This window comes from Apis mellifera, linkage group LG11 (assembly GCF_003254395.2).
Source record: "Apis mellifera strain DH4 linkage group LG11, Amel_HAv3.1, whole genome shotgun sequence".
NCBI classification, from domain to species: Eukaryota; Metazoa; Arthropoda; class Insecta; order Hymenoptera; family Apidae; genus Apis; species Apis mellifera.
The window spans coordinates 1659009-1673668 of NC_037648.1; the positions used below are offsets into that span (position 1 = coordinate 1659009).

General features: G+C 33.6%; 1 protein-coding gene across 8 annotated transcripts in view; it reads right to left on the reverse strand.

Annotated features, from left to right (window-relative positions):
- Positions 1–14660, reverse strand: part of LOC410299 (ankyrin repeat domain-containing protein SOWAHB) — a 178032-nt gene that overhangs the window by 137993 nt on the left and 25379 nt on the right. For 6 of the 8 annotated variants that reach the window (XR_001704917.2, XR_408105.3, XM_006558935.3 and 3 more), the window contains 2 exons: positions 8156–8191; positions 5455–5559 (listed from right to left, as the gene is read on the reverse strand). The exons of the other annotated variants lie outside the window; for them this stretch is intronic. Coding sequence is in view for 4 of the 6 variants with exons in the window: in XM_006558935.3 (XP_006558998.1) it covers positions 5455–5559; positions 8156–8191 (141 nt within the window). In the remaining 2 variants the exon portion in view is untranslated. The remainder of the gene's footprint in view (positions 1–5454; positions 5560–8155; positions 8192–14660) is intronic. 8 annotated transcript variants of the gene reach the window in all.

Genomic DNA, 14660 nt, shown 5'->3' on the forward strand with positions numbered 1-14660 from the left:
TTGAGAAAGAAAGAAAATTCTGAATTCGATATATTTCGATATAAATATAATTATATAATAATCGATAGAAATATAATTAGAGATTGAGAACCACGTATCGTGATTGCTAATTTTTATTTGAGAAAGAGTAAATTCTGAATTCGATATATTTTTGACGAATTATTTGTGGGATGGAGAGGAGAATAAGAAGGAAAAATTGTATCTTAGAAACATTTGTATATATATATATATATATATATATATATATATATATTTATGGTTGCGAATTTTTATCCAATTTGAGAAAGAGTAAATTCTGAATTTGATATTTCGATATATTTTTGAGGAATTATTTGTGGGATGGAGAAGAGAATAAGAAGGGAAAATTGTATCTTGGAGATATTTGTATATATACTTGTATATATGTTTATGGTTGCGAATTTTTATCCAATTTGAGAAAGAGTAAATTCTGAATTCGTGGTTTGATGAATTATTTTTGGAATGGAGAGGAGAATAAGAAGAGAAAATTGTATCTTGGAGACATTTGTATATATATATATATATATATATATATACTTATGGTTGCAAATTTTTATCCAATTTGAGAAAGAAAGTAAATTCTGAATTCGATATATTTCGATATAAATATAATTATATAATAACCGATAGAAATATAATTTCGTAAATTAAATAAATTCTGAATTCGATATATTTCGATATATTTTTGACGAATTATTTGTGGGATGGAGAGGAGAATAAGAAGGGAAAATTATATCTTGGAGACACTTGTATATACTTATGGTTGCGAATTTTTTATCAATATTTGAATGAATTTATTATTAAATAACCATCTTGATTCTTATTTTTAAGAAATGTTAATATTCTTATAATTATTCTAGATAAGAAGAGCTAAATCAAAAAGGAGAAAGAAAAAAAGAGAAAGAAAAAAGGAAAAAATTTTGTTCTATAACAATAAATTCATTTTTTAAAGATTATTATTAATTATTAATCGTAATATTCCATGTCCTAATTTTAATATAATTGAAGCCAAAATTATTGATCGATAATATGAGGAGCTTCAACGTGAGCTTTTAATAATCAATTATGAAATAGATAAATTGGAATCTTTATTATATAAAAATTATATTAATAAATATTAAATTAATAAATAATATTATTATCAACTGATCGATTCTGAATCGATGATACGTTTCGTGGTTTAATGAATTTCTAATGGAAGATTAGGAAAAGAGATTCCAAATCTATTAAAGAAAAAGAATATTGACAAATTCTTTTTATATTTTATGCATACAAAATTTTTAATTATATTATATATAAAATTATATAAAATTATTTTATTGTATACAATGGAGGAGGAAAAATGGCGGAGAATGGAAAAACTAATTCTGAATTCTGAATCGATGTTGTTCAATGATTGGATTCTAAAGAATAAGAAAAGAGATTCCAAATCTATTGTATAAAATTACATAAAATTATATATATATATATAATTATTTTATTGTATAGTCAGAGGAGGAAAAATGGCAGAAAATAATTGAATCTATTGAACGTTAAAGAAAAAGAACCGTATTGTAACAAATTCTTGTTTACATGTATCAATTACTAATATCAATAATTAATATTATTAATAATTATAATAAATATATAAATATATGGTGGAGAGAATGGAGAGACCAATTCCAAATAATTCCTAAAACTAAACAAGAAAAGAGGTTCCAAATCTATTAAAAATATTAAAGAAAAAGAATTGTATTGTCACAAATTTCTGTTTACATCTATCAATTGCTAATATCAATAATTCAGATAAATATATGACAGAGAAAGATTCCAAATCTATTGAACAAGAAAAACTAAACAAGAAAAGAGGTTCCAAATCTATTAAACATTAAAAAAGAAGAATTGTGTTGTCACAAATTTTTGTTTACATCTATTAATAATTCAGATAAATATATGACAGAGAATGGAAAAACTAATTCTAAATAAGAAAAACTAAATCAAAAAGGAATGCAGAGACTAATAACTTGAAAAACGAATTGATGAATACTTGAATTCCCAGAGAGACTTGCACACCACACTCTTAAACACAAACACACACATATATATACAACCCAGAACACAAAATTCCTCATAGAGAAACATTCGATTCACACCTCAACTAATAGAAAAGAAATAACCTCTTCCTTAAAAAGAAGAAGAAGAAGAGGAGAGCTGAAGAGCTCCAATAAACTCGAGTGGAAAAGGGACGAATCCCTGTGGAAAGTGGGGGAGGAGGAAGGGGCTGCGAACCGCAGAGGGGGCCGCGCGCTGAATTCATTCCGCTGGACAAGGTTGCTCCCCCTCCCCCTCCCCATCCCTTGGGATAAATTGGTCGAACCCGCGTGTTTGCGGATAACATCGCAGCGATATACAGGCCGCCTCCAACGTAACCCCGTACAACCCTCCCCTCCCCTCCTCCCTTTTTGCCAGAGCTCCAGCCTCCCGCGAAAATTGGCAACCGGCTCTCCCCCCTCTCCTCCCCTTTCAAGAGCTCGACCGCCTTTTCCTCGTCCGCCTTTTCCCGCGAAAAAAAGCCCATTCGTCCATCCACCCCTCCTCCTCTTTCCCTTCCTTCTTGTCAATCAATTAATCCCTCCTTGTTTTTTAATTTAATTGGAAAGGAAAAAGGGGGTGGATGATACCTTGCTTGGTTTCCTTGGTCGAAAAGGGAAAAGGAGAAAGGAGGAGTTTTTGATTCGAGGAGGAGTTAAAGAGAAAGAGGGAGAGAGATAATCCTGGTTGAATGTGTGTGTGTGTGTATGTATGTATATGTGTAAGGATGTGATGGACAAGCGGTGATGCGTGTGCACGTATTGGCGGTTTGGTATAACAGGGGCCGGCTGATTGCCACGGGGGCCCTTAGGATTTATTGACCTGTCAATGGCGGGGCGCGAAAACGGCGAATTTACAACGCCGCAGGTGTTAAGTTCCGCCGTGCGTGTAATAACGCGCCTGATCCCCGGGTATCTACGGTAAGCCACACCGTAATTATATTTCCGAAACGAATACGGGCGGTTGTTGGGCCGAGGCGAGGCGAGGCGAGGCCGCCTTTGTCATTATCGCAGGCCACAGGTAATTCGGCAGAGAGAGATCCGTTTGCGAGCAACGACAACCACTCGATACTATGTGTATCTTTATATATGTGTATATTGTCTATTCTTGATTTTTAACGTTGATCTTGGATCAATTCTTTTCTTCTTTGGTTTCTTGTTACCAGTAAGAAGGGGGAAGAAAGGAGGAGTATCGGTGCGAGCAATTGTTTCGTTATTTTAGAGGGGGAATGTCGATGGTGTTTTTTCTATTTGAATAATTTATCGTGATTCTTTTTTCTTATTGTTTTTTTTCCCTTTCCCTGATGTATAAAGGAAGGAAGTGAATGATCCCCTGATGTTTGAAGGAAGAGAAATTGATAAATTTGGGGAGGAAGAGAAAAATATATTGATAAAAATAAGGAGGAAGAGGAGTTTGTAAAAATAAAAAAAAGGAGGAATTGATAAAAAAAAAGAGAAGAAGGATAAAATTGATAAAAATAAAAAAATAAGAAAGAGAAGGAATTGATAAATTTGGAAAGGAAGAAAAAAAGGAATTGATAAAAATAAAGAGAAGAAGGAACTGATAAAACAGATAAAACTGATAAAAATAAAAAAGAAGAATAAAAAATAAGAAAAAGAAGGAATTAATAAAAATAAAGAGCAGAAAGAACTGATAAAATTGATAAAAATAAAAAGAGGAATAAAAAAATAAAAAAAAAGGAAGAGGAGGAATTGATAATTTGGAGAGGAAGAGGAAAGGATTTAATAAAAATAAAAATAAGGAAAAACAAATAAAAATAAAGAGAAGGAGGAGAATTGACAAAATTGATAAAAATAAAAAAAAAGAATAAAAAATAAGAAGGAATTGTTAAAAATAAAGAGAAGGAGAAGAAATTAATAAAAATAAGGAGGAAGAGAAATTTAATAATAAATTTAATAAACTTTTGATCCTTTTTCTCATCATTAATTCCCTTGATGTGTAAAGTTTGAATGAAGAAAATTAATAAAAATAAGAAGGAGGAAGAATTAATAAATTTGGGGAGAAAAAGGAGAAGTTAATAAGTTTGGGGACCAAAAGGAAAAGGATTTAAAAATAAAAATAAAGAAGAGGAAAAATTTATAAAAATAAAGAGAAGAAGGAACTGATAAAATTGACAAAAATAAAAAAAGGAAATAATAAAAAATAAGAAAGATGAAGAATTGATAAATTTGGGGAGGAAGAATAAAAGGAGTTGATAAAAATAAAGAGGAGAAGGAGGGAGTTAATAAGTTTGGGGAGCAAAAGGAAAAGGATTTAAAAATAAAAATAAAGAGGAAAAATTGATAAAAATAAAGAGAAGAAGGAACTGATAAAATTGATAAAAATAAAAAAAAGGAAATGATAAAAAATAAGGAAGAGAAGGAATTGGTAAAAATAAGGAGAAGGAATTGATAAAAATAAGGAGGAAAAGAAATTTAATAATAAATTTAATAAACTTTTGATCCCTTTTCTCATAGTTTTTTCCCCTGATGTGTAAAGTTTGAACGAGGAGAATTTATAAAAATAAGGAGGAAGAGGAATTGGTAGAAATAAAAAGGAATTGATAAATTTGGAAAGGAAAAGAAAAAGAAATTGATAAAAATAAAAATAAGGAGAAGGAGAAGTTTGTAAATAAAGAAGAGGAACTAATAAAATTAATAAAAATAAAAAATTAAAAACAGGAAGAAGAGGAACTAATAAATTTGGAGAGGAAGAGGAAAAGGAATTGATAAAAATAAAAATAAGGAAGAGGAGAAAAAATAAAGAGAAAAAGAAACTGATAAAACTGACAAAATTGATAAAAATAAAAAAGAAGAATGAAAAATAAAAAATAAGGAGGAGGAGGAATTGATAAAAATAAGAAGGAATTGATAAATAAATGGGTAGGAAAAGGAAAAGGAAAAAAGAAATTGAATAAAAATAAAAATAAAGAGAAGAAAGAGTTTGTAAAAATAAGAAAGAAAAGGAAATTAATAAAAATAAAGAGGAGGAGGAATTGGTAAAAATAAGGAAAAGAAATTGACAAAACCTTTCATCCTTTTTTAATAATCCGAGATCCGTTTGCACACAACCACAATGACTATAATCTAATCCTCTCCATTCTTCCTTTTAATAATCTTGTATTTAATAATTTTTTCCTTCTCTATTATTCTTTTCCTGTTATATAAAGAAGATAAAAATGTATACTCGCAACTCTTTCTTCATTTCAAGTAAAATATCGACGGTATTTCTTCTACTTGAATAATTTACGATAATTAATTTCGAGTAATTCGTGATCTCCTCGCAAAAAGGGAGAGATAGAAAAATACGATACGAAGAAGAAGAAGAAGAAGAAGAAATAGAAGAAGTAGAAAGGTGAAAACGTACCTTGAGCCGGGTGAGGCGAGGTTCTTCGGCGGCCAATTTCGCCAAAGCCTGATAATCCCCTTGCGCCGCTCTGACCAACCACTCCCGTGACTTCCCGTCCAGTTGCTACTTGCCAAAGCAATAATTGGCTCAATTAACAGGGGTTGGCTCGCGATATCGAGCCAGCTCCAGCCCGATAACGGGGAAACACGGGCGGGACAAGGACGAATATGAGATGCGTGGCTCCGATTACGAGGGAGGGGAATTTTAATTAAGATCTCCGCGCGGAGATCCCGGACCCGTTTATCCCGGGGAGGGAGGGGGAAGTTTGTGGGGCGAAATGGGGGTAAAATAATCGGGGCAGTTTTCGGTTGAAAATTCTTCAACTCGTTCGAAAATATCCTTTTCTCTTCCGAATCCCTTTATGCCACTTTGTCGGTCGATTACTTTCCACAATTACGCTTCTTCAATTAGAAAAATATTTACTTTATATCAATTTTATGATTTCCTTTTTTTTTATTATTTCTTTTTGTTTTTTTTTTCGATTCGTATAAGCGTCGAAGAATTTTCAAATTCTTTATGAATCTCAATTTATTTGTTTAATTATAGAAAAATAACGATATTTTATATTAATTTATTCTATGATCTCCTTTTTATTATTTCTTTGATTTTCTCGATTCGTATAAATGTCGAAGAATTTTCAATTTTGATCGAATCTCATTTCGAAAAATATAATCTCGTTATTTCTTTATTTATCCTATAATCTTCCTTTTTATTATTTCTTTAATTGTTAGAAAAATATTTCGATTCATATAAGCGTTGAAAAATTTTCAAATTCTTTTCGAATCTCAATTTATATCTTTAATTATAGAAAAATAACGATATTTATCCTATATTAATTTATTCTATTTCACAATCCCTCTTTTATTATTTCTTTGATTTTCTCGATTCATATAAATGTCGAAGAATTTTCAAATTCTCTTCGAATCTCATTTCAAAAAATATTATTATTATTATTAACTTATATTATTTACTATAACTTACTATAACTTATTATTATTTCTTTAATTATAGAAAAATGCCAATATTTATCCTATTTATTCTATTTCACAATCCCTCTTTTATTATTTCTCTAATCGTTGGAAAAATATCTAGATTCATATAAGCTTCGAAGAATTTTCAAATTCTTTTCGAATCTCAATTTATTTTTTTAATTATAGAAAAATAACCATATATTTATCCTATATTAATTTATTCTATTTCAAAATCCCTCTTTTATTATTTCTTTCTGATTTTCTCGATTCATATAAACGACGAAGAATTTTCAATTTCGATCGAATTTCATTTCGAAAAATACTTATAAATAGAAAAATACCGATATTTATCCTATTTATTAATTTATTCTATCATTTATTAATTATTTTATTTATTAATTATTCTATCCATTAATTTATCCCACAATCTTCTTTTTATTATTTCTTTAATCGTTAAAAAAATATCTCGATTCATATAAGTCGAAGAATTTTCAATTTCGATCGAATTTCATTTCAAAAGATTATTTCTCTCATTATTATTTCTTTAATTATAGAAAAATACCGATATTTATTATTTATTCTATATTAACATATATACCGATATTTATTATTTATTCTATATTTATATAATATTTATATCCTATATTAATATTTAATATTTATCCTATATTAATTTATTCTATTTCAAAATCCCACTTTTTATTATTTCTTTGATCGTTGAAAAAATATCTCGATTCATATAAGCGTTGAAAAATTTTCAAATTCTTTTCGAATCTCATTTCAAAAAATACTTATTATTATTTCTTTAATTAGAAAAATATTGATATTTATCCTATATTAATTTATTCCACAATCTCTCTTTTTATTATTTCTTTGATTTTCTCGATTTATATAAACGTCGAAGAATTTTCAATTTCGATCGAATTTCATTTCGAAAAATATTTATAAATAGAAAAATACCGATATTTATCCTATTTATTAATTTATCTTATCATTTTTTAATTATTTTATTTTTATTAATTATCCTATCCATTAATTTATCCCACAATCTTCTTTTTATTATTTCTTTGATCGTTAAAAAAATATCTCGATTCATATAAGTTAAAGAATTTTCAATTTTGATCAAATTTCATTTCGAAAGATTATTTCTCTCATTATTATTTCTTTAATTATAGAAAAATAATTATTTTATCTTATATTAATTTATCCCATTTCAAGATCCCCCTTTTTATTATTTCTTTGATCGTTAAAAAAATACCTCGATTCATATAAGTCGAAGAATTTTCAATTTCGATCGAATCTCATTTCGAAAAATACTTATTATTATTTCTTTAATTATAGAAAAATAATTATTTTATTCTATATTAATTTATCCCACAATCCCCCTTTTTATTATTTCTTTGATTTTCTCGATTCGTATAAACGATGAAGAATTTTCAATTTCGATCGAATTTCATTTCGAAAAATACTTATTATTATTTCTTTAATTATAGAAAGAAGAATTTTCAAATTTCGAAAAATATCCTCCCCCTTATTATTTCTCACTATTCCTTCACCCAATCTAAATACCAGATATTGGACAGACAAATTCGCCCCACTTCACCCCCTACTCCCCCCCTCCTGCTTGACAAGAAAGCTGGCTCGACGATCAACTCTTCCCCCCCTTCGCCGATGCACGATGAACTTACCGAGGCAACGGAAGCGCTGTCATCCTCGTCGGCGCCCTACGGAGAGAAGAAGAGAATCGGTCAGTCGGCTGGCTCGAATCGACGCTATGCGCGACGCTCGAGACGGGAGGGAGAGGGGAGGAGGCGGGCGGAGGGGAGCGGGAGCGATCGCAGTGAAACGGCGAAGAGGGAACCGGTCTTTGCGCCGCGCGATCGCTCTCTCTCTCTCTCTCTCTCTCTATCCTCGTTCCTTATCCGTCGAGGAGCAGTCCTTTTTCCTTCCAAAGAAAGGAGAGGGAGGAGGGAGGAGGGAGGAAAATGCGTAAAAGCAGCGGGGGTCCGAGCGCCGCGGTCATCGGATTGATATACGGGACCAATAATTGATTCTCTGACGCAAGGCCGCGGGTGGTTGGGCCAACTTACGCAACCGAAGCGCCCCCGCCGGCCTGCGCTTGGGTTAGGCTAGGTTAGGCTCTCCTGGATCGAATTATTACACGTTCAATCTTTCTCTTATTGAGCTTAAATTTCAACTTGTGTGTATCAAGGATTTTGCTAATCTTTAATTCAATTTAATAAAACTATCCTTGGAATTTGATCGTTAAAGTTTCCTTGAGATTATACAATTTTTAATTTTAATAAAAAAAACCAATCTTCCAATTTAAATCAATATACTAGATATCCTCGACGAATGTTTGTAATAATATCACAACACATTTGGAAAATTCATAAATAAACATCAAAAGTCAATAAACATCTTTCGTCTCGACGAAAGAGACGCACCCTCTCCATCTCAACCCCTTTCAATTTCCAACGACACTGTTCGAAACGCGCGCGACCACACCTATGTCCACGAGGCATTCGCAAAAAGAAAGAAAAAGAAAAAGAAAAAGAAAGGGAGAGAGAAAAGGAGCGGCTGATCCGAAGGAAGGAACGTTAAACGACTACTCATCCCTGTTAAACTGTTTGTATTTTCACTCGTCACGGCCTGCTCCGCGCGTTTCGAGGTGCTCACATCGACACTCCGTATCCGAATCAATCGCGACTCCTCTCGTAAATTACTTGGAGGCGAATTCGGCCGAGTCATCATTAACCGGCACCGATATATCTCTATCGATCGACACCGACTCGCGTGTCCTTAAGTGAAATCGTGATTTCAGAGAGAGAGAGAGAGAGAGAGAGAGGCGGGGATCACCAGGCGGGGAAGCCCGACCACGCACCAACCAGACATTCCGCCCTTAATTTAATTTCATCCAATAATCCTCGATGCCCTCTAACGCAAATTCGATGATCCCTTTTCCCCTTCGGGACACGTCGATTCCTTCGACACGAATTTCACGATAATTTCACGATAATATTACCGTCGATATTCAATATCCATTCCTTTCATCTCCCCTCCACAACACTGTTCCACTCCCCTTGAAAAACTTTATACAATCGTACAAACACAATTGCAACGTTCGATCGAGCTAAACCGAGCGTACGGGCGTCTTCGATAAATAAATCCCCGTGAACGATCGTAATTCACGATCGTAATTGGCGAGCGTAGCGATTTCGATCGAGTCGAGAACCACTGACCCCCCCGTCGCGTCAGGTGGTGCATCGAGCAACGTTCCCAGCTCTCTCTCTCTCTCTCTCTCCCTCTCTCGGTTGTTCGAAGCTCGATGCAACGGTACACACGACGAGGGAGAAGAGAGGAGGGGGGATAGTCTTTATTAACGGGAAGAGGACGTTATCCGGGATCGGTGATTCGACGATCGAATACTTTCAATAAGCAGTCGTTTATTGTCCGTCGTTTAACGAATGATTTCGGTTGCTAGACGTGCACGTGACTTTGAATGGTGCAACGTCACTTTTCGAGACAGTGAGATAAATGCAAATTGAACGTAGATACGTATATGAATATATAGGTTAATCTTTCTTTCTATTATTCGAGCGGCAAGTGTAGATTACTTCCTTACCTTCGCGATAAATGTTGCCAATCTTTGTTTGCTTTTGCAGAAGAAAGATAGATAAGTCGCGGTTGCGATCGATATTTAAAAAGTTGGACTAAAGTCGCTGTACGTAAGATGTATCATATACGTATCACGAGCGATTCGAGTTACGTTAACTATCTTTCTCCGGAAACGTAAAAAATCGGTATTTTTGTCATTCGTTTCTCACGCGATACTATTATTAACGTACGATTACATCGTATTATTACATATTCCATAATGACACTCGATTCCAAAGCGAGACAAACGCGAGTTTGTTTACAAGTTATAAATATCGTACCTCGTTCCGAGGAAAGTGTTTCTTTCCGATAAACACCGTCGTAGCGCTCGCGTCGCAGCGAGGCGTAATAAACGCTGACGAGTTTTTTTCGACCACCGCGCAGCTTGTTTTGTTTTTCACTCGGGAAACGATTCGACTGGACTACGCGATTATTCGCAACCACGTTTATTAAGCGTCCTGGATCGGAAGAAAGGGACGAAAGGGAGAAAAGATTTGTCCGCCATCTGGCCCATTGTTTCTTAATAATTTTTAATCGAGATCGGAGGGGATTAATTAACGCAACGGCTTGGCTCAACTCCTCGGTCCGGGCCCCGTGGTTCGTTTAATCGATCGTAACACGGCGCCTGTCGGATGTGCACCGCTCGTCCCATGAATTTTCGTCGATTTCACGCTGCGCGTAGACGCCCCTCAGATATTATCTCCGGGGCTAATTTCTTTACTCCTCGTTACTTGTATTAAACGTTTATTACAATTATGCCTGTTGATTTACATTCCAACGGGGAGGAGGAATTTTAATTTCTTAAATATAAACGATTTCGATTCGAGATTTGAATTTCTTGGCGTATAAAACTTTTATATTCTAACGCGTCTTTGGGAAATTTCGTTGGGAATACGTGTCCCTTTCAACGAGTGCAGAAAGCAATCCCGGAGGGGGAAGTCAAGAAGCGCGCGGCAACAATTCTCCAAACTTTCCTCCCCTCTCTCTCTCTCTCTCTCTGAAAGAAAAAAAGAAATGTAACAAGCGAGGAAAATTTAACCACGCGCTCCGCTCGATTTCGAAAACATTCCCTAATTAAATTAAATACCCCTCCTCTGGTTAATTTCGAAAATGATACCGCGAGCGAGGCCACGTGTCGACGCGATGAAAAGAGGACGAAGAGAAAACGAGAATGGAGGGAGGGGGGATGGATATACTCAGGGTGGAAACGTTTTAATAAACGGACGTGCGCCACCCCTTCCAAGGGGGCGTATAAATATATTCGGTTGTTCCAACGCGTGCAAGAAGGCAGTGGAAAGAGAGAGAGAGAGAGAGAGGTGGATACACGCGGATGGAGGAGGCCAAAACATGTTGCGGCACGAGCTGCCTCAAGAGCACCGCAGAATTAGCTTTATTATAACCTGGGGGCCATCCATACATGCCTAACAGAGAGCAGGAACATTTCGCAGGCCAATAAGCCGAATGCTAAACCAAACATTTTCGCGACCCGGCTGCTATCCTCTCGCCCACGAATTTGCGCCACACGACCGTGGAGTGGGGATGGGATCGAGTGGAGAGGAGTGGGGGGAAGGCTTCGCGAGTCGAGTCGTTTATCGAGTTTAGGTTTACGTTTGTTTTATTTGTGTACGAATGCGCGTACGGTGGTTTCTCGTATGTACGGGTGAAAATGTAGGCGGTCAGTTTTGCTTTTTGGAGATTGTGTTTAAAAATTTATTTTTGGCAGGGATGAAATTTATTTCTGATGAGAATTTTTAATGTTCTTGATATAACGAGCAGAGTCACAGTAGTTTCTCTATAAATTTGAATATAATTGGTCAGTTTTTAATAACCTCCAAGATTGTTTGATTTTTTTTATTTTATAAGTAGTACTAATTAATTCAATATTTCGTTGTACATTTTCATCGTTCTAATAAATTTACATTGTTAATTTGCAATAATTTTACATCGTCATTTAAACTTTTATTTTTTTAGGCTCAATTCAGCTCGGAACTTCAATACTTTTGTATCATTCTTCTTTCTATCTTCTTCATTCTTCTGTCTATAAAAATTAAGAAATATAAGTTTCTAATACTCAACGATTACTGTTTTAACTTTACATCTTTACATTTTCTGTTCTCTCTCTGTTAAAAATTTCGAATATTCGCGTTACTTTCCACATCTTTATACTTCCATTCTTCTGCCATTCTCCTTTGTCGAAAAATTCGAATACATCTTCGCGATAACTGTTGCTCTACAATCTCAAGCTTTCACATTTCCATTCTCCTATCATTCTCTTTTCTCTATCAAAAATTTCGAATACCTTTCCTCTTTATTTCATTCTCATTTCCTATTTTATAATCTCAACCTTCTATTCTTCCATCATTCTCTCTCAAAATTTTTAATTCTGATAACATTTCCAATCTTCTCTCTATCAAAAATTTCAAATACCTTTACAATAACTCATTTGCTTTATTTCATTCTCATTTCCAATCTCCTCTCTGTGAAAAATACACTTTCCAATACATCAACTGTCACTTTACAATCTCAAGCTTCCACATTTCTTCCATTCTTCCATCATTCTCTCTCAAAATTTTCCTGTCTGATAACATTTTCAATCTTCTCTCTATACCTTTACAATAATTGCTTCATTTCATTTATTTTCATTTATTTTATTTTAAATTATTTGCTTTATTTTATTCTCATTTCCAATCTCCTCTCTATCAAAAATGTTACTTTTCAATATCTCCACTTGTCACTTTACAATCTGAAGCTTCCACATTTCTTTCATTCTTCCATCATTCTTTCTCAAAATTTTCCTGTCTGATAACATTTTCAATCTTCTCTCTATACCTTTACAATAATTGCTTCATTTCATTTATTTTCATTTATTTTATTTTAAATCATTTGCTTTATTTTATTCTCATTTTCAATCTCCTCTCTGTCAAAAATATACGTTACTTCCAATACCTCCACTTATCACTTTACAATCTTAAGTTTCAACATTTCTTCCATTCTTCCATCATTCTCTCTCAAAATTTTCCTGTCTGATAATATTTACAACCTTCTTTTTATCAAAAATTTCGAATACCTTTATATAATTCATTTGCTTTATTTCATATATTTTCATTTATTTTATTTTAAATCATTTGCTTTATTTTATTCTCATTTCCAATCTTCTCTTTGTCAAAAATATACATTATTTTCCAATATATTCATGATAACTGTCACTTTACAATCTCAAGCTTCTACATTTCTTTCATTCTTCCATCATTCTCTCTCAAAATTTTCCTGTCTGATAACATTTCCAATTTTCTCTCATCAAAAATTTTGAATACTTCATTTCATTCTCATTTCTGATCTCCTCTGTCAAAAATACTTTCCAATATCTTCATAACTATTCCAACTATTTACATCTTTATATTTCCAAATTTTTCTGTCAAAAATTTCTCTTTATCAAAAAATTCAAATGCACATTTCCCTTCATGAAATACTTTACAAACTCAAGCTTCCACATTTCTTCCATTCTTCCATCATTCTCTCTCAAAATGTCTGATAACACTTCCAACCTTTTCTCTCATCAAAAATTTCAAATACCTCATTTTTCATTCTATCTCACTCTCACCTCTCAATCTCCTCTCTGTCAAAAATACTTTCCAATATCTTCACGATATAACTGTTCCAACTTTACATCTTTCCATTTCCAATCTCCTCTCTGTCAAAAATACACATTACTTTCCAATACTTTCCTCCACTTGTCACTTTACAATCTTCTTAACCTTCCACATTTCTTCCATTCTTCCATCACTCTCTCTCAAAATTTTCAGGTCTGATAACATATCTAACCTTCTCTCATCAAAAATTCTGAATACCTCATTTCATTCTCACTTCTAATCTCCTCTCTGTCAAAAATATTTTCCAATATCTTCACGATGTAACTGTTCCAACTTTACATCTTTACATTTCCAAATTTCTCCTCTCTGTTAAAAATTTCTCTTTATCAAAAAATTTCCCTTCACGTTATTTACAATCTCAAGCTTCCACATTTCTTCCATTCTTCCATCATTCTCTCTCAAAATTTTCAGGTCTGATAACATTTCTAACCTTCTCTCATCAAAAATTCTGAATACCTCATTTCATTCTCACTTCCAATCTCCTCTCTATCAAAAATATTTTCCAATATCTTCACGATATAACTGTTCCAACTTTACATCTTTACATTTCCAATCTCCTCTCTGTGAAATAAATACACGTCACTTTGCAGTTATCTGGACGATAATTGTTCATAACATCAAGCAATCTCTATTCCACCTCTATTCATCTATCGAATCTTCTCACTTCTTCTTTCCATCAAAAATCTCCACAGTGCACATCCTCCCTCCTCTCCCCTCTCCTCTCCATCTCCAGAAAAACTCCATCTCACGATCACCTCCCCCCTCCTCGCGCAGAAAGTTTTCTGACAGCGACGACTACGGACGACGATTAGAACCCTCTCCCTCCCCCTCTTCCCCCCCTCGAATCAGAGATCGATTATGCTCTGCGAAGCTGCGGATAACGTTG